Below are 25,877 nucleotides of genomic sequence, written 5' to 3'. Positions count from 1 at the left end.
GGAAATGTCATTTTCAATTGAAACAAAATAAAAGAACCTGCCATATGTCCACATAAATCTGAAATTCAGAAGCATGGTGTAAAAGGGAATATTGCATGTATTTTTAAAGTCTACCTTGGCTGTCCCCATGCAAGGACGGTGGAGCACCCACAGTTTATTGGGGTGCCGGACTCGTCAACGAGCTTTCCGAACTCATTCTAGAAGGAATCCGTGTACTGTGAGTAACCATAAGAACCAACTGCATGTACTCTATGTAATATTCTGGCCGTGCCCCATGATTACGGAAAACGGTATTCGCATAAACCACTCCATTGACCAGAACTGGACACTCCCGTTAGGGAAGCCACGCCCGACTATTTTACCTCTTTTATGTAGCGCACTAGTCGTTTTAAGGAGCTCAGCAGTGATAAAGTGAATCCGGACACGCCTTGACCCTGCGGTGCGACCGTCACCTGGCGCCCGCTCTGCCTCTCGTACGCCTCCATCTCTCGCTCCACATCCTGAATCATTTGGTTTAGGACATCCAGACTGGACTGGTTGCCGCTGGGGAGATCATAAGCCGAGGCCTTGGAGAGAGAGAGCTCCTCCGTCCGACATGAGCCAATGTCGGAAGCACTGGTTTTCTTTCCTTCGTTGGGGCGAAAGGATGCATGTTAGAGACATCCAGGGGCTTTTAAGGAAGCGAATGAAATTGGTGCCACCAACAAATGTAGCCAGTGTTGTCACCTCTTCGGGTTTGACCCGGAGACTCCGGGTTTTAGGTACTTCCCTCCGGGCTACGGGTTTAGCCCGTCAATCTCCGGGTGGCGGCGGTCGCGTCTCTGGCATTCTTCTGCAATTCCCCCTCCAACTGCACTGAAAATGGCTGCGTGGCGTCACATGACGCCGCATTGCCATGGCAAAGGAACGCTACGCCACCACGGCAACGTGATGCTGCGTAGCGTCATGATGTCACGTAGCGCTACGTTGCCATGGCAAAGCAGCATCATATAATGCTGTGCAGCCATGTTCACTGCAGTTGGAGGGGAAGTTGCAGCAGGATGTCGGGAGACGCCGCCAAGGGAATTTCCCCCCCCCCCCCCCTCCGGGTTGGCCATCAGTTGAAGGTGGCAACCCTGGATGTAGCGCAAGGTGTTTCCTTGTAGAAAACAGGTCTTTGTACACGGAAATGGCTGAACACCACCATCCAACATAAGGAAAAGCAGCACTCAATTCCGCCACCGCTCCTCCCACGGGCGCACAGCCAGCGAGAACCAGATTCAGAGGCAGAAAAAGGGAGACGTCACTCAAGTGGACGTGTGCATGTAGATGTGTAGGTTTATTGAGGGATCGACATGTCGGTCCCACGTTGAAACCTTTGGCGGGACAGATCTTACAAAAAGGTCCAAAGCAGAACCGAAACGTCGATCCCTCAGTGAACCTACACATCTATGTGCACAAGTCCACTTGACTGCCGCCTCCCTTTACTGCCTCTGAAGAAAAATTACCGGGGGATCTCTCTGGGTTTCACGCATGCACATTAAACTGGAAGCAGGAAACCACTGGGTCAGTAAGCTTCTATGGGGCCTACCTATCAAAGTCTAGCATGCTAATGAAATGAGGCAATATTAGTGCAAAACAGCAGCAAAGACAAAAAATATCCATTGCTCACTATGGTTAATCGTGAGAAATCTTGTGATGTTTGTTTTCACCAGTATTGTCTCCGTTTCGCTGTTGGGAGACGGACACACAACCCCCGAGGTTCACCAACTAAAATCTTAGCCAATAAAGTACGTTTTTATACTTTCTGTTAATAAGAAGTATGCCGTGTTCCCACCAGCAGCAAAAAAAACAAAAAAAAACAGATACCCGCTCCCTGCTTCGTGTGCCTTAGTCGGGTAAATCCGCCGTTCAGAAAAAAAACAAAAAAAAACATTTTAAAATCAGGAAAAAAAAGTGAAATTAGTGTGCTCTTTTAAAAATAAAAATAAATATTCACTTGACTCTCGCCCTTAATGAATGAGAATCACGTTCTCAAACCGCATCGCGTTTTCTGCTAATAATGTATCATTCATTCCCTCTTCTGCATTATGTACATCCTTGTTTTCTTGAAAATCTACTATAGATCATACGAGACATCATTGAATAATGTGTCACTAGGGTTGTGTGTTTGCCTTCCTCTGGATCAAAATACTGTAAATACAAATATAGGATAAAGAATCTGTCGTCTAAATGTAACATAGGTTGAGCTCGATGGACAACGGTCTTTTTTTTCAAACTCATCAACTACATAACAAGTCCCAACCCCCCCCCCCCCACACACACACACACACTTTATTCTAGTATGTACATGCGGAGGTTGGTAAATCGGTCTTCAGACATCTTTTCAATAGCTCTCATGTACCACCACCCCCCCTCCCTGTGTTCAGAAGGAGGCTTGGCCCACAGAACTGGATGCAGAACTGTAGGTCAGCAGTTCTCAAACCTTGTTCAGGGTCGACAAACCAATTACATGGTTACCTCTGCTCTAAGGCCTCGGACATGGTCAAAAAGGCGCGCTTAGGGGAAACATTATCCCTATCGGTGCGGCTTTAGACGGCGCTTCCGCACGCTTCTGCAGGCGTGTGGAAATGCAGGAGACAGGCAAGTTTAAATTTTGCCGCTCATGCAAGCGCAGGGCCGGTCACGTGACTGCCAGAAGCCAATGGCAGTCCGTGACGCCGGCGCCGTGACGCGCAAGCCCCGCCTCCAGGCCGCCTCCCACCCGGCACACAAGCGCGCTCGCTGACGCTCATACAGGGACAGAAAAAATCTCCTGCTTGAGCAGGAGAGCATGAGCGTCAGCGCTGCCCAGCGCCGCTCCCTTCACCATGTCCCAGGCCTAAGTGAAAGCGTAGCGCCCCGTTGGGTTATTATCCGTTTATCTCGTACTGTAACATTGTTCTGAGAGGCTTTGCTTGGAATAGCCCAAACCTTTGGAAATGGCTCTTCTGTGGTTCTTGAGTTGAGGGTTGAGTACTTGGCCAATCATGCAACTTGATTCCGCCGGCTCTTCCGTTTCTTCCAACTGGAGGCGAGCTTTCACCCTCTTGACAGCGGTGGTCGCGTTTAACACTGGTTTAAAACAAAAGTCTATCGTAAGATGCAAAGTCTTGCAAGAAAGAGAACAAGTCAAGCACGTGGACGTATAACAGGGGTTATATGGGGTTCTCCTTTCACTGCAATGTGTTCCAGGCGCCTCTGATACCAAACGGATTAAACTCGTTAGCACAGCTGTAATAGCCACTGATAATTAGACTTCTAAATCTATATTCAATAAACTGTAGTAACAAATGAGGGAGTATGTGAGATGATAGCTTTTATTGGACCAACAAGTAGTTGATCTGTTACAAGCTTTCCAACCTCTCAGGGTCCTTCATTGGGTAGGGCAGAGCCCTACCCAATGAAGGACCCTGAGAGGTTGGAAAGCTTGTAACAGATCAACTACTTGTTGGTCCCATAAAAGGTATCATACAACCTCCTCCGTCTCCCTCCTCCGTTACTTCACGGAAGAAAGGACTAACACAGTCCCTCGCCCTTCTTTGCCTACAGACTGTGGAACCTTTATTGTGCCTACAGTGAAATGCTGGGCCCCATTCCCACAAGGTATATGTTTAACCGTTCCCTGCCACACGCACAATCACATGTTCACACTCAAAACACGATCCTGATTACACGTGCATCAGCTTCCCAGCAAAGAAAAAACTAGGAAACTTAAGACCTTTTAACCAATTGGAAAATCCTAAAGAAAACCCAAAGATGCAGAAGTTCATTATTAAACATTGTTTCTAAAAGGTAATGCATGAAGCATTCTCCTCGTTAAAGCCTCCCAAAGTGAATGTGACTAGCAAGTGGCTGAGATTGGCAATCTTTCTATATTTCAAGTGTATACAACAAAAGACAGAACTGCCCAATGCTACATCCAAAGTGACAAAATACATAGTGCGATACTTCAACGTTAGCATTCTCATGAATAAGGGTCATTTAGTTAAACCCTTTGGCCAAAGCGTTATAAGCCTGCGGCCACGTCACAGCCTGACCAATTTGCAGGTCCTAACACTACCTGGTAAATTCCTCATTTACCTCTGCTGGAGGGAGAATGAGCATTTTACCAGCAGTGTCCAGCAGAGGTAAATGAGGACTTTACCAGGTAGTGTTAGGATCTGCACATACTGGTCATGCCGTGACGTGGCTGCATACTGGTCATGCCGTGACGTGGCTGCATACTGGTCATGCCGTGACGTGGCTGCATACTGGTCATGCCGTGACGTGGCTGCATACTGGTCATGCCGTGACGTGGCTGCATACTGGTCATGCCGTGACGTGGCTGCATACTGGTCATGCCGTGACGTGGCTGCATACTGGTCATGCCGTGACGTGGCTGCATACTGGTCATGCCGTGACGTGGCTGCAGGCTTATAACGGTTTGGCCAAAGGGTTTAACTACATTTCCCTTACTCATGAGAAGATTATCACTGAAGTATCGCACTATGTATTTTGTCACTTTGGATGTAGCACTGGTCAGTTGTGTCTTTTGTTGTATACACTTGGCCACGCTCAGTAGCACTCCATTTTGACACAAATATATATGCTGTATGTATGATGTGGTGGGTTTTGGGGTTGTTGAGCTTGCTGGGATTGTGTGTTTATTTATATTTCACGTGTGCCAGTGCCTCAGAATGATCTTTTTGTCTTCACCTGTTAAACACCGCAACTAACCGGGTCCTCCCTGCGAATTGGTAAATCACGAAGTGGAGGTAACATATTGTACTCGTGCAGTCTTAGGCTGCGTCCCCGCTAGCGCTGAGCTCGCTGAGCGGGTGGCGCTTGGCGAGGTGACTTGCATATATATATATGCAAGTCTCTGCTCACGCGATGCGCGCGCCGGTAAGCGCGTGCACACACGCTCACCGGCGCTCAGGTAAATAAGTTTTTTATACTTACCAGCGCGCTCAGCTTACCCCCCGCGAGCGCTTGCAAAAATTTAAAGTCCACCCGGGCGCTTATGCTTGGAGAGCTCTCCAAGCATGAGCGCGCTCAGCGCCAGCAGGGACAAAGCCTTAGACTGAGCCTCCGATTGAGCCACCTGTGCTGAAGCAGGGATATCCTTAAAACCTGACCTGTGTCTGTGTGTGCAATGTAACTGCTTTTTGCAAGTTTGAAGTTTTCCCTCTTCCTGGTTTGGAAAATATGTCCTCCCATTGCCTATCACGAGCTGGCTTGCCATTGGTTGATGGGAGCCAGTCTGCGATTGGCTCCCTCGCGCACCATGTGACGCGTCGCCGCACGGGAACACGATCCTCGTGTATCCCCTGCTGGCTGACGCGTCACGGCAAGTAGTCAGCTGTGCAGTGAGGAGGGACTGGGACCGGCTCGGGAGGCTACAAGGAAATAGTGAGTAGCGCTCACGCGGCCGCCGGACGCAGCGGGACCCAGCCCTTAACCCTTTTGCTGCCGGAGTGGCTGGCAACGCATTGTTGGGATATCGTGTGATCCACTGCATTCCCACCCAGGACACAAGACCCACAGTAAGCTCTTACCCCTGGACATACCTGTTTGCCCGTGCGATGGAGCTGCCGGCTTGCACGGGGTTACAAAAGCGTGTTTCACTGCCTTCGGTTTATTTTCAGACCAAAGCGGAGACAAGAGACGAGAATCCTCTTCTTTCAAAAGACGATGTACCCTATATGTCGTTTAAAACAAAAACAGGTCTATCAAAGAGAGACTCCCTGCAGTATTATCTTGACTCCATTATTGCGGAGGCAACGGCAATGTATTGCAATGAGCACTGGTACCATGAAGCAGTATAAAGCACAACGCATTCATCGCGCTGGCTGTGCAAGGGTCTGCGCTCCATACTAACGGGCAGGAACCCGTGCAGAGCTCGTTCAATCTAAGGTTGCGGTCCCAGTAACAGCCTGTGCGCACGGCGCGGCGTGCAAGCCCCGCCCATCAATGGGGCTGGGCCCAGTACGCACCGTCACGCTAAAGGTGCAGCCGCGCCGTGCTGCAAGGTTTTATCCAACGCAATCAAATTGAGTTCAAACCTTGCGGCGGAGGCGTGGCCACGCCCCCACCGGCGGTTCACCCAATGAGGGCGAACCAGCCGCGTGACGTGATGGCCACGCCAAATCCCCGACCACGCCCCCTCCCGTCGCAAGATCCCTCTCTCCCTCACAGACAGCGCTGTGCACGCGCCGCCCCCCCACCCCGCCGGGCGCGCGTGTCACAGACATTACTGGGACCGCAGCCTAAGCTTGGATGTTCGAGATCGGATGCTACGGATCTACTGCCAGCCCATGCCTTTCGCTCAGAAAAAAACTGTGTCATACATTGATCAGTAGATTTGTTTGTATGGCAAGCATTAGACTGTAAGCTCCTCGGGGCAGGGACTCCTCTTCCTTAATGTTACTTTTATGTCTAAAGCGCTTATTCCCATGATCTGTTATTTATATTATCTGTTATTTATTTGATTACCACGTGTATTACTGCTGTGAAGCGCTATGTACATTAATGGCGCTATATAAATAAAGACATACAATACAATACAATTAAATAGCAACATTTAAAAAAATATATATATATAGAGATATATAGAGATATATATATATATAAATAAATGAGTTTATTTATTTTCATTAGAAAATGACTGTAATACATGCTTTTATAAGGACGCCAATAAAGCAAACATTTTCGTTTGTGTAAGAGGTAAAAAAATAAATAAAAAAAAATTCAAAACGATGTACATTCCTTCTGCAGAAATATGATCTGCAAAAATTAGTCCTTGTTACACTCGCTTCCCTACAAAAAGCAAAATAAACACACTAACCTAATCCATTCGGGCAACAACATTCCGTAGTATGAGAAGTATTCAGCACTGGCTGCGCCCGATATACATGCTAGGAAGAGACTGCAACCGCCGAAGCTGCTATAGGTACCGGTGCCAAGCTCAGCGACTTTAGCGGACAGTGTCTTAAGTACCAAGTCACTTCTTAGAACAGTATGAAGCTTTTATCCAGCTACAGAATGTCAACACGAGATGCAAATGGTACACAAATAACACACGTGTGGGCTCAAGCTCCTACATCTTTTGGCCAGTAGCAAAACATATTTTAGGCAGCTGTCATTACTGTATTTGTTTACTTCACAAGGCCTCAGTTACCTAGCAACACAGCTCCCCCCTCCCCCCCCACTAGCTGCGTATGGCTGGTTAGTCAGGGCTAGTTAGGTTTGTCCCGGTATTTCAATGAGGCTTTCCGTTTGGGACAAGAAAGCATAGATCTGGAATTATCACAGATTGCAGGTGGGAATTTTGTTTTATATAGGTTCCATATGCTCTGTGTGAGGGTCCAACCCTTGCCGGATGAAAGTTCTCTTTTGTCGGCGTTTCAAAGGACGACCCAAGTAACTTGCTTCGGGAATTTTCCAAGCCTCTGCCCCTAAACGAATCTTACTATACCTAAAGCTTGGTGAGGATGGTGATCCCCAAGGAGAGGTTTGAGAACCATTATAGCACAGCAAAGCAGAGCCCATCATTCTACACAGCCTCATTATTCCATCCATCCATCATACAGCCCAGCCTCCCCCATCTACCTGTGATTAATCCATTCTTTACGTGCAGGCTCTCATCCCTGTATCCACATGGCTGATGCAAGGAGTTTCCTTCACCCACCACCACTAGGCTCTTTAGCAATTCACCAAGTGTCCCAAGCTTTCACTTATATGATGGGATCTCGGTTCCAGCTCTCATTTACTCATCCATGCACTTGGTTCTAGGTCCCTCAATCGCTCATACAAACCAAAGCACTCTCTGTACTTAAACGCTGTATAATCATAATCTCTCCAAAGCAAATTGTTCTTAACCTTGGTCAGTGTCATGGTAATGACCCAGATGTGCTTTGAAGACGAAGTTTCTACAAAGTATTTTTCAGCTGTTCCTCACTACAGCACACACAGATGTTTACTCACCTCTCCGTGTGGAAGTCGGATTGGAAGCCGATAGAGACATCTCGTTCATCTTCACTGTGCTCTAAATGACTGAACGATCTTTCTACTTCATTAAGAGCCTGATCCAAAAAGAAGTGCGAAACACTATAATATGTCATTGCAATACATTTGAAAGAGAATGTATACATTTCTAATGTAGACAAGCGTGTATTTTTAATGACCAATTTTGAAACCAAAGTGCAAGCAACAAAGGTATGTCTCAATCACTGGTTAGACTCTCGAGAGCCCCTATAGTCTTAGGCCTCGTCCATGGTGATGGAGCGCTCTCATGCTGCGCGATGAGTTACATTAGTGCAGTGGTGCGCGAACTGGGGGCGCAAGACTTTTTGTGGGGGGGGGCGCGCTCACTTACCTGGCTTCCGTGTCCACTCGTCTCCATGTCAACGCGGCGTGACATCACATGACCGCGCGGCGTCAGTTGACGCCAGTTGCCATGGAGACGTGGCGTCAAATGACACTGTGGGTCACGTGACTTCACATGACCCCGAAGACGCCATTGGGGGGGGAGGGGGCGCGACACAGTGGTAGAGCCGGCTGGGGAAGGAAGTTTGCGCACCCCTGCCCTAGAGTAATGAGTATGTCTATGCTGTGCGTGCGCATTGGCAGGAGTTACGCTTGGAGAGACAAAAAAATATATATGTGTCTTGGAAGCGCGACTGCAGGGTCACGTGACCGGTTCACCCAATGAGTGCGAACCAGCTCCTTGACATCACTGCCACGCTAAACGCCACCCTGTCGCATCTGCCTGCAGGACAAAAAATCTCTCCTGCTACAGGCTAGGGGGACGCCGAGCTAACGCTCCCACCCTCGCAAGCATACGCCATGGACCCCGCCTTAAATTAACTATAATTATGCTTGAAAAACCACCAGCGAATTGTACATGGAGACCCCATGTAATATGCAGCATGTTACGTTTGCTTTGTAACATTTGTTCAGTTGGCGTCACTAGTCCCACTGAAAACTAATTGGAGTCGTTGCAGGCTATGGTCATTTTGTGATTTAATGGTAAAGCCCCATGGAGCCATAACATTCCTTTACATACCTTTGTTTTTCCTTCTTAATCCTATGAAATAACTGAGCTGCCTCACATACAGACACTGCACATAAAGCCCTACAGTGTATACTAAATGCTTATGATACAACATTGAGAAATAACCCTAGGCTGCCATATAAAACAAAGTAGGCGAGAAAGGTCACCGCTTGGTTCTGACAAACGAAGATCTATAACAAAATTACCACTGTTTATATAAAAGTTTCCATCCTGTAATATATATTCATAATATATGTAAACCCCCTCAATGTGGTTACCAGATTGCTGTGACAAGTTAATAGCGGGAGTGTGTGTGTTGGGCCCCACCCTGATGTCAGAAGGGATATAAGGGGAGGATCTTGAGGTCAGGTTCCCGGAAGACAAGAGGAGGGGAGCCTCAGGGAGAGTAGATGGGGATGTTCATAAAGTAATTGTACAGACCAGGCCCCATCACCCTTATGTTGTAGATAGGGACAGTGCCCCTCTAAGTTAGGATCCCAGAAGGAGGCTAATGAAGATACAAGATAGGAAAACGGCACGCCCAGAAGCCCTCAGGAAAGAGGGATTCTGGGTGTCGGCGGATCAGCTCTAACAGCAGATCCACATTAATAATCCTCTTAGTCTCTACGGAAGTGTCAGTACTCAAACAGGCCAAAGGTATTGTGGTCACTTGCGAAGATGCCACCAGGATACCCGTAGGGGCCTTATGTAATTGGGGTAATACGGATAATCCCAAACCAACAAAGGGGGGCCGGGTCCCACACAAGTAAAGCAACTTTGTCAACTCTCCTCCATTTGAGTGTTAAGTCTGCTATAAAAACAGTACAACGTTGTCATGTGCGTGAGAGCGGTCCCCGTGCCTGGGGACACAAATAAAAGTTCCTGGCACCCATTATTTTCCATCCTTGCTACCTCATCGCCCAGCCGCCTGAATCCAGCACTCAGAGTCAAGGTAACCCATACTGAGCCGCCACCACACAGTACCCCGACGTAATCTCCCTAGAATCTAAGCAGGGCGGGCTACATATAGATATTTATACTTTATTTAATGTGCAACGGTAATTTATTCATACCTACAGTATACCAAATGTTGTCTCCGGTCAATGTCACGACTCTTGACTCCGCATTCACAGAGTGAGTGGTTTAATATTTGGCTCGAACAGATTTGTGCAATTTGTCCTATGAAGGGGAGATCTCTTACCTGTGGGTCCATGATGGACTCACTAAGGACTGAGAGCTGTGTGGGGGGATCCTTTTTCTGAGCCAAGGGTCCACGAGAGGTCTCTAGATCACAGTAAGGGGCCACGGTTACATTAGGAAACCCTGGAAAGGGGAGTTAAAGTGGAGAGCACAGATTTCAGAACAGAATGACGACCTGCAAAATAAGTTTCAGAATAATTCATGGGAACACACGCACACGCACACGCAAGGCTAGGTAGTGAGACTGCTACACGTCCGAGATATGTTATCCCTATCCGTGTTCTGAAATTGATTGATAGCTCCTCTACCGATACTGAAGTACTTTAGAAATGTTACATGTTTCAACAATTTCATTTGGACAGAAAAAGATAAGAGGGGAAACAAAATCGGGCTGAAATCTCTGTTTCTGCAGAGGGACAGTAGTATATTAAATTCTTTGGACATAACCAGCAGACACACTTACCAGAACTCCTGCCTACAGTCTCTGTACGTTCTTCCTATTTACCACTTACATTGTAAGCTCTCCGGGGCAGGGACTCCTCTTCCTAATCTTACTTTGATGTCAACCTCAATTAGTGGTTGGTTTTTAATTATTATCCTGAATTTAGTGTGTGCACAAATGTAAATGAATTCAATGGAAACAAGTATCCCAAATAATATCCTAACCCCCTTTTTTAGAGGGAAGACGGTGAAGTGGTTAAGGGATATTAGACCGGCCCGGCTTCTGATTCTCACACTTTTACTGATCATTTATTTCTCCCTTTATATAATGTAGACAAGTTCTTCAGTAGGTGGGTAGCCTAGATAATGTCAGAGAATAGCAGCGGTCAGACTGAAGTCCTACCCGTGTGTCTGCGAGGAGCATCTCCAAACAGGTCCTTCACAACAGCCATCGCTCGGTCAGACCTCTCCAGCACATCGTTCATCTGATACTGATCAAAGAGGATCTGACGGAGAAACACAGCACAAAATGACACCTTGTTACTATAAACCTATTATGTCTTTGTGAATACCACCCGTGTATACTCATCCCACACCCACATTAGACTACTCATACCTGGCCAACCCCACCAAATCAAGCCCAATTCCAAATTCAAGTATGCAACTGGCTCGCCCCACTCATAAATGATAATATAAATGATAACTGGAACTCAACTAAAACCCCCATCATGGAAACACTCAAGGAAACATGCCCCATAAAGAGAAGAAAAATCAAACCATGGATTTCAGACAACACTTTAAACTTATAGAAAAAAGAAGCGGTTTAAGCTCAAGGGCAAGCACTAAATGTTACAACAGGGCAGTAACAATTTCAATTTATAATCGGGTTCAATTTAGAGGATCCCCGCAGAAGCTCTAAAAGTGGGTGAAGAAGTTGTCGTGAATCAATTAAAAGGCCTATACAACATCTTATGGAGCAAAACTGATGTGCCACAAGATTTCAGAGACGCAATAATCGTGCCTATACATAAAAAAGGCGACCCGGCTAATTGCAAAATTTATAGGGGCACAAGCTTGCTATCAACATCTGCAAAGCTTTTGACTTCTATTATCCGGACCAAACTACTTAAATGCAGAGAATTGAACTGCAGGGAAGAACCGGCTGGGTTTAGACCAGGAAGAGGGTGTACAGACCAAATCTTCACACTCCGACAACTAGCAGAAATACGACTCCGCTGCAAAAAAGTTACCTTTATGGTATTTAAGTAAACCAAAGTGATTCGAAACGGCGCTAAAACACCACAAAAGTGAAATTAAGTGCATATATTGTGAATACAAGTGAATATACACACAGTGTGATATATTAGATAGTGAACCCGAAAAGATTCTCAACCTTCCAAGCAATTTGTACAGATTCCTTATAGCAGTATCTTGTATCTATTGTAACTATCTGTTGTAAGTAGGCACTTCTACAGAGCCAAGACCTCACCTGACCATTTATTGTGTTGATATACTACCCTATTATTGCCTTTCTATTCTTTTATGGTGTGTTCCTGAGAATATCGCCCCCTTCCCACCCTGGACCTTTATGGTATTTGTTGACTTCTCGTGCGCTTTTGACAGTGTGGATCACCCATCGCTATGATGCGCCCTCAAGGCTGATACGGTACCACATGCCACTCTCAATGTGCTAAGGGCTTTTTATGAAGGAGGTACAAGCAGAGTGACACACATGGGCAACATATCCGGCCATTCTCCATATCCGCGGGAGTCACACACATGGGCAACGTATCCGCGCCATTCTCCATATCCCGGGAGTCACACACATGGGCAACGTATCCGCGCCATTCTCCATATCCCGGGAGTCACACACATGGGCAACATATCCGGCCCTTCTCCATATCCGCGGGAGTCACACACATGGGCAACATATCCACGCCATTCTCCATATCCGCGGGAGTCACACACATGGGCAACATATCCGCGCCACTCTCCATATCCCCGGGAGTCACACACATGTGCAACATATCCGCGCCACTCTCCATATCCACGGGAGTCACACACATGGGCAACATATCGGCGCCATTCTCCATATCCCCGGGAGTCACACACATGGGCAACATATCTGCGCCATTCTCCATATCCCCGGGAGTCACACACATGGGCAACATATCCGCGCCATTCTCCATATCCACGGGAGTCCCACACATGGGCAACATATCCGCGCCATTCTCCATATCCCCGTGAGTCACACACATGGGCAACATATCCGCGCCATTCTCCATATCCCCGGGAGTCACACACATGGGCAACATATCCGCGCCATTCTCCATATCCCGGGAGTCACACACATGTGCAACATATCCGCGCCATTCTCCATATCCCGGGAGTCACACACATGGGCAACATATCCGCGCCACTCTCCATATCCCGGGAGTCACACACATGGGCAACATATCGGCACCATTCTCCATATCCCGGGAGTCACACACACGGGCAACATATCCGCGCCATTCTCCATATCCACAGGCGTCACACACATGGGCAACATATCCGGCCATTCTCCATATCCCGGGAGTCACACACATGGGCAACATATCCGCGCCATTCTCCATATCCCCGGGAGTCACACACATGGGCAACATATCCGCGCCATTCTCCATATCCCCGGGAGTCACACACATGGGCAACATATCCGCGCCATTCTCCATATCCACGGGAGTCACACACATGGGCAACATATCCGCGCCATTCTCCATATCCCCGGGAGTCATACACATGGGCAACATATCCGCGCCATTCTCCATATCCCCGGGAGTCACACACATGGGCAACATATCCGCGCCATTCTCCATATCCCGGGAGTCACACACATGTGCAACATATCTGCGCCATTCTCCATATCCCGGGAGTCACACACATGGGCAACATATCCGCGCCACTCTCCATATCCCGGGAGTCACACACATGGGCAACATATCGGCGCCATTCTCCATATCCCGGGAGTCACACACACGGGCAACATATCCGCGCCATTCTCCATATCCACAGGCGTCACACACATGGGCAACATATCCGGCCATTCTCCATATCCCGGGAGTCACACAAATGGGCAACATATCCGCGCCATTCTCCATATCCCCGGGAGTCACACACATGGGCAACATATCCGCGCCATTCTCCATATCCCGGGAGTCACACACATGGGCAACATATCCGCGCCATTCTCCATATCCACGGGAGTCACACACATGGGCAACATATCCGCGCCATTCTCCATATCCACGGGAGTCACAAACATGGACAACATATCCGCGCCATTCTCCATATCCCGGGAGTCACACACATGGGCAACATATCCGGCCATTCTCCATATCCCCGGGAGTCAGACACATGGGCAACATATCCGGCCATTCTCCATATCCACGGGAGTCAAACACATGGGCAACATATCTGCGCCATTCTCCATATCCCCGGGAGTCACACACATGGGCAACATATCCGCGCCATTCTCCATATCCCGGGAGTCACACACGGGCAACATATCCGCGCCATTCTCCATATCCACAGGAGTCACACACACATGGGCAACATATCCGTGCCATTCTCCATATCCCCGGGAGTCACACACATGGGCAACATATCCGCGCCATTCTCCATATCCCCGGGAGTCACACACATGGGCAACATATCCGCGCCATTCTCCATATCCACGGGAGTCACACACATGGGCAACATATCCGTGCCATTCTCCATATCCCGGGAGTCACACACATGGGCAACATATCCGCGCCATTCTCCATATCCACGGGAGTCACACACATGGGCAACATATCCGCGCCACTCTCCATATCCGCAGGAGTCACACACACGGGCAAAATATCCGCGCCATTCTCCATATCCACGGGAGTCAAACACATGGGCAACATATCCGCGCCATTCTCCGTATCCACGGGAGTCACACACATGTGCAACATATCCGCGCCCTTCTCCATATCCACTGGAGTCACACACATGGGCAACATATCCGCGCCATTCTCCATATCCGCGGGAGTCACACATGGGCAACATATCCACGCCATTCTCCATATCCGCGGGAGTCACACATGGGCAACATATCCGCGCCATTCTCCATATCCCGGGAGTCACACACATGGGCAACATATCCGGCCATTCTCCATATCCCCGGGAGTCACACACATGGGCAACATATCCGCGCCATTCTCCATATCCACGGGAGTCACACACATGGGCAACATATCCGCGCCATTCTCCATATCCGCGCCATTCTCCATATCCCGGGAGTCACACACATGGGCAACATATCCGGCCATTCTCCATATCCACGGGAGTCAAACACATGGGCAACATATCCGCGCCATTCTCCATATCCCCGAGAGTCACACACATGGGCAACATATCCGCGCCATTCTCCATATCCACGGGAGTCACACACATGGGCAACATATCCGCGCCATTCTCCATATCCACAGAGTCACACACATGTACAACATATCCGCGCCATTCTCCATATCCACGGGAGTCACACAAGGTTGCATAATATCGCCTGTTATTCAATATTACCATGGACTTGATTCTCAGACGAGCTAGTGGACTCATTCAAATACCTAGGGTCTATTATTGATAGCCAAAGCATAGCAGCTACAAACGACATCAAAAGCCGCATCAGTAGCGCCACTGCAACATTCGCCTCAAGGAAATGCTTGTGGAACCAACAGGACGTGACAAATGTAACAAAAATGCGAATTTTTAACGCCTCAATACACACCATTTTACTGTATGGCTCAGAAACATGGACACTATTCAAAAGCGATATGAACCTACTCGAACGATTTCAACTAAGATGTCTACGTAACATACTCCATATTACGCTACGAGACCGATGGGAAAATGAAGATGTACGGTTAGCCTGTCAAAACCAATCCACAAATCGACCAGTACATTAAGCGACAAAGATTTAGGTGGTTTGGCCACGTCTGCCGTATGGACATCACCAGATTACCATACCAGCGCCTCAACACCACACGACCCGTAGGCTGGAAAGTGGACCGAACTGCTCCAAAGAAAACATGGTTGAAACAGGTGGTCCAAGATCTCAAACTGCTCCACTTCAAAGTAGCCGAAGCCTCAAAATCCGCCCTAAATCGAGATCAATGGCGCGGAATCACTAGAGACGTATTGAACATCCTGCCGCTGGCCCCCACAACGCATCGCTCCGAACCTTATAAAAGATGGAGCAATGTCGTTTACGGATTGCATCCATCCACCCGTGTATGAAAAGCGTTGTGTACATTGTGAGTACAACACACACACACACACACACACACGATAGTGTCTAAAAACAAACAAGCTCCATCCATCCAGGTATACAAACAGTTTATTACTGAAGAATAAATGGTTTGCCAAGTCTGACAACACTTAACCTGAACAAGTTACATTATCATTTGGTCTGCCATTTTCGGAAAGTGTCCTAACCCCTTTGGCCGACACACTTACGGTGCCACATTACATAGGCGTTAAAAAAAAAAATATATTTTGGTGGTATTGCTGGTTTTTCTATGAACCAGGGGGACATTTGGATCTGAAGAGCAACGCACAAAACTCGGGGACTCCACAATTGCTGAGATATTTAATCATTTTCCAGTAAGGCAAAACATAGACGGCTGCAAGGTCATCGGAAGCCGCAATGTCGCGGCTTTCTAGTGGTCGGGAAACCGCAATGTCGCGGCTTTCTAGTGGTCGGGAAACCGCAATGTCGCGGCTTTCTAGTGGTCGGGAAACCGCAATGTCACGGCTTTCTAGTTGTCGGGAAACCGCAATGTCACGGCTTTCTAGTGGTCGGGAAACCGCAATGTCACGGCTTTCTAGTGGTCGCCAGTGTGAAGCTGGGGTCCAGTGGCCATATTGTTTCTCCTGGCCAACAATTCTTGCAAGTTAATTTTGAATGAAATATCTCTACATATGTATAAAAAAAAAAACCCGACCCGTTGATTTCTGAAAGATTCCGCTTGAATTTGTGCCAGTGTGCAGGGAAAATGTTAACCATGGCCAAGCTTCCCCAGCAGAAAGTCACTTCCTACCCTCTTCCAGGCGAGGCTGATCTCGGCGGCCATATTGTTATACCGGCCAAATATTCTTGACTCGGGAGCTTTCAAAAAGTGTAATATTTCCGGAACCGGGGTATCCCCGGAGGGTTGGGGGGGATAATGGGGGTCTCAGAGCGCCCTCCTCACATAAAAGGTATGAGGGGAGAAGTGTGTAGTGGGTATTGCTGCTTTAATGGAAGATTTTTACATTACATAGTGTGTTACAGATCATGCTACAGAGAAAAAAAAAGTATATAATCTTCCTAATTAACAGAGGCGACCCCCCCACTAATTATCCCATTACATGAGAAGTGATTGTGCATACTGCAAGCCTGAAGCGCACCTCCTGCCCCACGCGGGTCCCCCCACACAACGAGACCCGTACAAACATATGATACTTCCCAGAACCTGCCTGAAGTATACACCCCTTCCAATCACCTATTAATTAGCAAAAAGAGATTACGGCCCATATTTCCTACGCCGTGTAATTCCATTAGACACCTTCCGGTGCCAGAAGACATTCCATCGGGCCGACTGTGTGTGCGACCGATCACTACGGTTTGGGCCTAAATTCTCCAATGTAAGTAATCGGGGAATTTCACCTGGAAATGGCACAATCGGCTGCTTCGGCACATATAGAATAGGCCCTTTGGCTCCTTCTAGTGAACAGTACCAGAGAGGTGCCGGATAAAATAGCACCCCTTCGGAAAAATGGCCTTGAATTTGTAAGTGAACAGACAAGCGGTTATAAAAAGGAACGTGGCAAGAATGTCCCCACATACAGATAATGGGCCGCTTTAACCCAACAGTTATTTTTGCACAGTACTGTACTTCTTTGTTAAATTAATCATGCTTTAAAAGGCAATTACTGTGCTTGGTGTTTAGGTTGACAACGTGGAATACGAAATGTATGCGATTGTATTGCATTGTTTGGGGATAGGGTAACCCCAACAAAACTACCAGCGCACCGAAGAAAGCGCGATTCTTTTCATGGGAGAACACACGGACACGCGGCTGCAGCTGAAATGGGCAGTCGCCAGAGATACGACATCACATATCACTAGTGCATGTTAGTGATGTGTCCCGTCAGTTACATGTACATTAGCGGCTCGTTTAAGAAAAAAACAGTTACAAGTATTTATTTATTTTGTTATTAATGTCTCATTAGCAACTAAAGGAAGTTTGGGGTTTGGATCAGATCTCTTGTAATGATGGTTTATGGGTCCTGGAATGAACACAAATGTTCAATCCCCACTTCTCCGATTTCTCATTTTTTTTCCTGACAAAACCAATGACATTCAACATTTTGTAAAATAGTTTTTGCCTACTTTGTGAGAATGACGCCTTAGTAATGTCAGATATGTGTACTGTGTTAAGCTGAGTAATATGTTCTTTAAGTTATGTGGAACGTACCCGAACACACACGCACAGTCAGTCACGCGCAGTCAGTCACGCGCAGTCAGTCACGCGCAGTCAGTCACGCGCAGCCAGTCACGCGCAGCCAGTCACGCGCAGCCAGTCACGCGCAGCCAGTCACGCGCAGCCAGTCACGCGCAGCCAGTCACGCGCAGCCAGTCACGCACAGCCAGTCACGCACAGCCAGTCACGCACAGCCAGTCACGCACAGCCAGTCACGCACAGCCAGTCACGCACAGCCAGTCACGCACAGCCAGTCACGCACAGCCAGTCACGCACAGCCAGTCACGCACAGCCAGTCACGCACAGCCAGTCACGCACAGCCAGTCACGCACAGCCAGTCACACACACAGCGAGTTTTCTGGTGTTACTGAAAATGCATCATGAATGTTATACGGTCAGACGATTATTCACATATCCCGCCCTCTCTTGCAGCAGATCCCAATATTTCCCCTCTCTCCTGAAGCAGATCCCAATATTCCCCCCGGTCTTGCAGCAGATCCCATTATTTCCCTCCCTCCCGACTGCAGACCCCATTATTTTCCTCCCTCCTGACAGCAGATCCCATTATTTCCCTCCCTCCTGACAGCAGATCCCATTATTTTCCTCCCTCCTGACAGCAGATCCCATTATTTCCCCCCCTCCCGACAGCAGATCCCATTATTTCCCCCCCCTCCCGACAGCAGATCCCATTATTTCCCCCCCTCCCGACAGCAGATCCCATTAGTTCCCTCCCTCCCGACAGCAGATCCCATTATTTTCCTCCCTCCTGACAGCAGATCCCATTAGTTCCCTCCCTCCCGACAGGAGATCCCATTATTTCCCTCCCTCCTGAAAGCAGATCCCATTATTTCCCCCCTCCCGACAGCAGATCCCATTATTTCCCCCCCTCCTGAAAGCAGATCCCATTATTTCCCCCCCTCTCGACAGCAGATCCCATTATTTCCCTCCCTCCCGACAGCAGATCCCATTATTTCCCTCCCTCCTGACAGCAGATCCCATTATTTCCCTCCCTCCTGACAGCAGATCCCATTATTTCCCTCCCTCCTGAAAGCAGATCCCATTAGTTCCCCCCCTCCCGACAGCAGATCCCATTATTTCCCCTCTCCCGACAGCAGACCCCATTATTTCCCTCCCTCCTACCAGCAGACCCCATTATTTCCCCCCTCCCGACAGCAGATCCCATTATTTCCCTCCCTCCTACCAGCAGATCCCATTGTTTCCCTCCCTCCTGACAGCAGATCCCATTATTTCCCTCCCTCCTGACAGCAGATCCCATTATTTCCCTCCCTCCCGACAGGAGATCCCATTATTTCCCCCGCTCCCGACAGCAGATCCCATTATTTCCCTGCCATTCGACAGCAGATCCCATTATTTCCCTCCCTCCTGAAAGCAGATCCCCTTATTTCCCCCCCTCCCGACAGCAGATCCCATTATTTCCCTCCCTCCTACCAACAGAACCCATTATTTCCCTCCCTCCTGACAGCAGATCCCATTATTTCCCTCCCTCCTGACAGCAGATCCCATTATTTCCCTCCCTCCTGAAAGCAGATCCCATTAGTTCCCCCCCTCCCGACAGCAGATCCCATTATTTCCCCTCTCCCGACAGCAGATTCCATTATTTCCCTCCCTCCTGAAAGCAGACCCCATTATTTCCCTCCCTCCTACCAGCAGACCCCATTATTTCCCCCCTCCCGACAGCAGATCCCATTATTTCCCTCCCTCCTACCAGCAGATCCCATTATTTCCCTCCCTCCTGACAGCAGATCCCATTATTTCCCTCCCTCCTGACAGCAGATCCCATTAGTTCCCTCCCTCCTACCAGCAGATCCCATTAGTTCCCTCCCTCCCGACAGCAGACCCCATTATTTCCCTCCCTCCTGAAAGCAGATCCCATTATTTCCCTCCCTCCTACCAGCAGATCCCATTATTTCCCTCCCTCCCGACAGCAGACCCCATTATTTCCCGCCCTCCTACCAGCAGATCCCATTATTTCCCTCCCTCCTGACAGCAGACCCCATTATTTCCCTCCCTCCTGACAGCAGATCCCATTATTTCCCTCCCTCCCAACAGCAGATCCCATTATTTCCCTCCCTTCTGACAGCAGACCCCATTATTTCCCTCCCTCCTACCAGCAGATCCCATTATTTCCCTCCCTTCTGACAGCAGACCCCATTATTTCCCTCCCTCCTACCAGCAGATCCCATTATTTCCCTCCCTCCTACCAGCAGATCCCATTATTTCCCTCCCTCCCGACAGCAGACCCCATTATTTCCCGCCCTCCTACCAGCAGATCCCATTATTTCCCTCCCTCCTGACAGCAGACCCCATTATTTCCCTCCCTCCTGACAGCAGATCCCATTATTTCCCTCCCTCCCAACAGCAGATCCCATTATTTCCCTCCCTTCTGACAGCAGACCCCATTATTTCCCTCCCTCCTACCAGCAGATCCCATTATTTCCCTCCCTTCTGACAGCAGACCCCATTATTTCCCTCCCTCCTACCAGCAGATCCCATTATTTCCCTCCCTCCTGACAGCAGATCCCATTATTTCCCTCCCTCCTACCAGCAGACACCATTATTTCCCTCCCTCCTACCAGCAGATCCCATTATTTCCCTCCCTCCTGACAGCAGATCCCATTAGTTCCCTCCCTCCCGACAGCAGATCCCATTATTTCCCTCCCTCCTGACAGCAGATCCAATTAGTTCCCTCCCCCCCGACAGCAGATCCCATTATTTCCCTCCCTCCTACCAGCAGATCCCATTATTTCCCTCCCTCCTGACAGCAGATCCCATTATTTCCCTCCCTCCTGACAGCAGAAAACAGCAGATCCCATTAGTTCCCTCCCGACAGCAGACCCCATTATTTCCCTCCCTCCTGAAAGCAGATCCCATTATTTCCCTCCCTCCCAACAGCAGATCCCATTATTTCCCTCCCTCCTGACAGCAGACCCCATTATTTCCCTCCCTTCTGACAGCAGATCCCATTAGTTCCCTCCCTCCCGACAGCAGATCCCATTATTTCCCTCCCTCCTGACAGCAGATCCCATTAGTTCCCTCCCTCCCGACAGCAGATCCCATTATCCCCCCCCTCCCGACAGCAGATCTCATTAGTTCCCTCCCTTCCGAAAGCAGATCCCATTATTTCCCTCCCTTCTGACAGCAGACCCCATTATTTCCCTCCCCCCTGACAGCAGATCCCATTATTTCCCTCCCTCCTGACAGCAGACCCCATTATTTCCCTCCCTCCTGACAGCAGATCCCATTATTTCCCTCCCTCCCGACAGCAGATCCCATTATTTCCCTCCCTCCCGACAGCAGATCCCATTATTTCCCTCCCTCCTGACAGCAGATCCCATTATTTCCCTCCCGACAGCAGATCCCATTATTTCCCTCACTCCTGACAGCAGATCCCATTATTTCCCTCCCTCCTGAAAGCAGATCCCATTAGTTTCCCCCCCTCCCGACAGCAGATCCCATTATTTCCCTCCCTCCTGACAGATCCCATTATTTCCCTCCCTCCTGACAGCAGATCCCATTATTTCCCTCCCTCCTGAAAGCAGATCCCATTATTTCCCTCCCTCCTGACAGCAGATCCCATTATTTCCCCCACACCCGACAGCAGATCCCATTATTTCCCTCCCTTCTGACAGCAGACCCCATTATTTCCCTCCCGACAGCAGATCCCATTATTTCCCTCCCTCCTGATAGCAGATCCCATTATTTCCCTCCCTCCCAACAGCAGATCCCATTATTTCCCTCCCTCCTGACAGCAGATCCCATTATTTCCCTCCCTCCTGACAGCAGATCCCATTATTTCCCTCCCTCCTGAAAGCAGATCCCATTAGTTCCCCCCCTCCCGACAGCAGATCCCATTATTTCCCTCCCTCCTGACAGATCCCATTATTTCCCTCCCTCCCTCCTGCAGATCCCATTATTTCCCTCCCTCCTGAAAGCAGATCCCATTATTTCCCTCCCTCCTGACAGCAGATCCCATTATTTCCCCCCCTCCCGACAGCAGATCCCATTATTTCCCTCCTGACAGCAGATCCCATTATTTCCCTCCCTTCTGACAGCAGATCCCATTATTTCCCTCCCTTCTGAAAGCAGATCCCATTATTTCCCTCCCTCCTGACAGCAGACCCCATTATTTCCCTCCCTCCTGACAGCAGACCCCATTATTTCCCTCCCTTCTGACAGCAGCACTTTTCTAACACCCACATGGAGATTTCCATCTTTGGGTATTATGTCGCCGTTATGATCGCACAGCTGGTCAGATCTCATTACTGAATGCAGACCGGACAGCACTTACTCCCTACCTTAAAGATCCCCCCCCCCCCCTTGTGTTCCTTACCTCCCGCATGATTGCCAGTCGCCTCTTCTCCAGGGGGTCGGGCGCTCCCCGATTTTCCTTCTTCCATTTTTTCTTCAGCGCTTGTTTCTGGAGTTCCCACTGGGCCATCTCCTGGTTTTTCGACCGGTGAATCTCGTGCCGGCGCACCTACGGAAACACGACACTGACTCTTTACCGAGGAGGGCGCAGGATAGCGTGGTGTAGCCGAATTACAAGGAAACGGCCCGGCGCACCCATCTGCGACACCGTTACAAGGAAAGAACGGACACGCTTTTGAGAGATACATGACCCTCCTTCCTTCAGCTGTCTGGATATAACTATAGCCTGGCCTCTGGCTGAGAGAGAAATCTCCATGTGACATTGTTGATCCAATAAAAAGGGACCACAGGTAACACGTTTTGAAACGTTCTCTTCTAAATATGGTGTAAATAGTCTTGTAAGTGGCAGCAGGCTTAAGACGCTTTGGCCAAAGGGTTAAACTAAATGACCCTTTTTACAAGAGATATATAGGTATTGCACTGTGTATTTTTGACACGATGGAAGTAGCTTTGGGCATTTTTGTTGTATACATTTAGCCACGCCCACTAGCACTCCTTTTGACACTTATATGCATATATATATTATGTGGTAATGGTTGGGGTTTCTCAGAGCTTGTTGGGAATCTGTGTATATGGTCTAAATAGTACATAGTCAATGTTGAAAAAAAGACATTCGGCCATCAAGTTCAACCTATGCTAAATTTAGACGACTTATATCCGTACTTACATTGTATTGATCCAGAGGAAGGCAAACAAAAACCCCAGTGACATATTATCCAATGATATCTCATAAGGGGAAAATAAATTCCTTCCTGACTACAAGAATTGGCAATCAGATTACTCACTTTCCATGTTTACTTTATTTTTGTTTTAAACAAATCTATTGTATCTGCCATCACAGTCTCCATGGGTAATGACTTCCACGTTTTGATCAGTGTCCATTTAAAGGAGCAATCCTTCCTAGGATCACATTAATTTAATTCATGAACCACAAGCTGCCCGGCATTTAAAAGCCAGAGCACCGTCCCATCCTGTACTGTATCTTTCCTTGTGTGAGACCTGAATGGTGAAGTGGCCATGAATTAACGGGGAAGACGCCACAGCGATGGCCCGCCGAACAGGCACGGAGACGTATAGGGCGTCGGGACATCTGAACAAGCTCTCCGGTGTTCCTTTCTGCTCTCTAAATGGCTCTCTATAGCCGAGGGGGGGGTCTCCAACCGCCAGGATTTCCGAGCCAAATCTCCTGTGCGATGGAGACCCGGTGAGGTCATCGCGCACGAACGGAGAGACGCTGTGCTGAATGCGTGGAGTACACGGAGATCCATTGAGCAGCAAGACGTTTGTACCAGCGGCTCCGCTTTCCTTGTGCTTTCATGAAGGGACCATTCTTTCTGGGCATGCTACCCAGCTACCTGAACAAGCTCCTCACCCCTACCACATGCGGCACCTATCACCTGAGATCAGACTCCAAAAGACTGTTCATGGTCCCAAGGCTCAACAAAGTATCCGGCCACTCCTCCTTCTCTTACTGTGCCCCCAAAACTGGAACAATCTACCAGAGACTCTCACAGCCACCACCAGTTTAAGTTCTTTCAAATCTAAGGCTGTCACACATTTTAATCTGGTCTGTAACTGTTACATACGCCTATAATATATATTATCTCTAACTGCGCATGCAATGTCTTGTATATAATGTATACCCTGTTCATTTATGTAACTGTATTTGTAACCATGTATTATTTGTCTTAACTCTGTGCCCAGGACATACTTGAAAACGAGAGGTAACTCTCAGTGTATTACTTCCTGGTAACACATTTTATAAATAAATAAATTAACAGCGGGGGGTATTTCACCTGCTGGGAAAGTCCGCTATTGAGTAGTTAAAACTCTGGAAGGATCCGCCCTTCACACTGTGCACCCCCTGGATAAAATCGTCTTATGTTTGGAAACCTGTTGCTTTGATACAATCATTGCGAGTTACTATAATTTTATACATTTTTTTGTCTTATAAAGTGAGAAATTTGTTATTAATGGATTAAAACCAACCATTATTATTGTCTTTACCATGGAGGGTGCGCTACTGATTTTTTCTTTTTAATCTACAATTCTATATTTAGATTTTCAAGCCGCCGCCGCCGCCTCGCCGGATTAACAATGGGTTTCTTTCCTTCTTATTACAGGAGGGGAGTCGGGGGATTTAAATGGCCGTTCCAATAGCAAGCTGCAACGGATGGCTTGCCGGACAAGCGAGATTTGAACGGCCATTTCGTGCCCCCCTGGAGCGGCAGAGACTCTGGCAACTTCACCGGTTAGTATCTTGGAAACGAAGAGCGCAGCCGGAACCAAGAAAATAAAAGCGGGTTAGCACCGGTGGACCCCCTAATCCTGTTAATAAGAAAGGTTCTGCCACACGCAAATAGCTATAAACATGGACAGACAAATAAACGCTGAACACCAGCTGGTGGCAGCATTGCTGGCTTTTTGGAGACGGCCGCATGAGCGGGATTTGGGGCGGCATGAGCGGGATTTGGGGCGGCATGAGCGGGATTTGGGGGGGCGGCAGCTTGTCACCACTTTACACTTTGCCCCAGCAAGCTGGGTTACTTCTTTAAATCGTGCCACTTACCAGATCTTCGGCGCTCGCCCGATGAACGGCGAGATCATGTACTGAATTCTGTAAAATAAACAAGCGGTTATTCTCACGAGACATGGCTGACGTGCATCTAACTGAACATATTCACCGCAAGTTTCATCATTCTGTTAACATACAGTACTGTACAGAAGGCGCGTGTGGGGTGCGTGATGTACAGAAGGCGCGCGTGGTGTGCGTGTACTGTACAGAAGGCGCGTGTGGGGTGCGTGTGATGTACAGAAGGCGCGTGTGGGGTGCGTGTAATGTACAGAAGGCGCGTGTGGGGTGCGTGTGATGTACAGAAGGCGCGTGTGGGGTGCGTGTGATGTACAGAAGGCGCGTGTGGGGTGCGTGTAATGTACAGAAGGCGCGTGTGGGGTGCGTGTGATGTACAGAAGGCGCGTGTGGGGTGCGTGTAATGTACAGAAGGCGCGTGTGGGGTGCGTGTGATGTACAGAAGGCGCGTGTGGGGTGCGTGTAATGTACAGAAGGCGCGTGTGGGGTGCGTGTGATGTACAGAAGGCGCGTGTGGGGTGCGTGTGATGTACAGAAGGCGCGTGTGGGGTGCGTGTAATGTACAGAAGGCGCGTGTGGGGTGCGTGTAATGTACAGAAGGCGCGTGTGGGGTGCG

At 48.7% G+C, this 25,877-nt stretch overlaps 1 protein-coding gene across 2 annotated transcripts in view; it reads right to left on the bottom strand.

Moving 5' to 3' along the window:
- SPICE1 (spindle and centriole associated protein 1) overlaps nt 1-25,877 on the bottom strand; it is a 56,657-nt gene that overhangs the window by 23,655 nt on the left and 7,125 nt on the right. For both annotated transcript variants that reach the window (XM_075592857.1, XM_075592858.1), the window contains exons 3-10: nt 25,241-25,288; nt 22,574-22,720; nt 11,100-11,202; nt 10,257-10,378; nt 7,987-8,084; nt 5,571-5,701; nt 2,953-3,093; nt 363-628 (exon numbers count right to left, since the gene is read on the bottom strand). In XM_075592857.1, coding sequence (XP_075448972.1) covers nt 363-628; nt 2,953-3,093; nt 5,571-5,701; nt 7,987-8,084; nt 10,257-10,378; nt 11,100-11,202; nt 22,574-22,720; nt 25,241-25,288 — 1,056 coding nt within the window. The remainder of the gene's footprint in view (nt 1-362; nt 629-2,952; nt 3,094-5,570; nt 5,702-7,986; nt 8,085-10,256; nt 10,379-11,099; nt 11,203-22,573; nt 22,721-25,240; nt 25,289-25,877) is intronic.

This window comes from Ascaphus truei, chromosome 3, assembly GCF_040206685.1.
Source record: "Ascaphus truei isolate aAscTru1 chromosome 3, aAscTru1.hap1, whole genome shotgun sequence".
In the NCBI taxonomy this organism is placed as follows: Eukaryota; Metazoa; Chordata; class Amphibia; order Anura; family Ascaphidae; genus Ascaphus; species Ascaphus truei.
The sequence above is the reverse complement of the archived record's forward strand: the minus strand, read 5'-3'. Positions and strand labels throughout refer to the sequence as shown.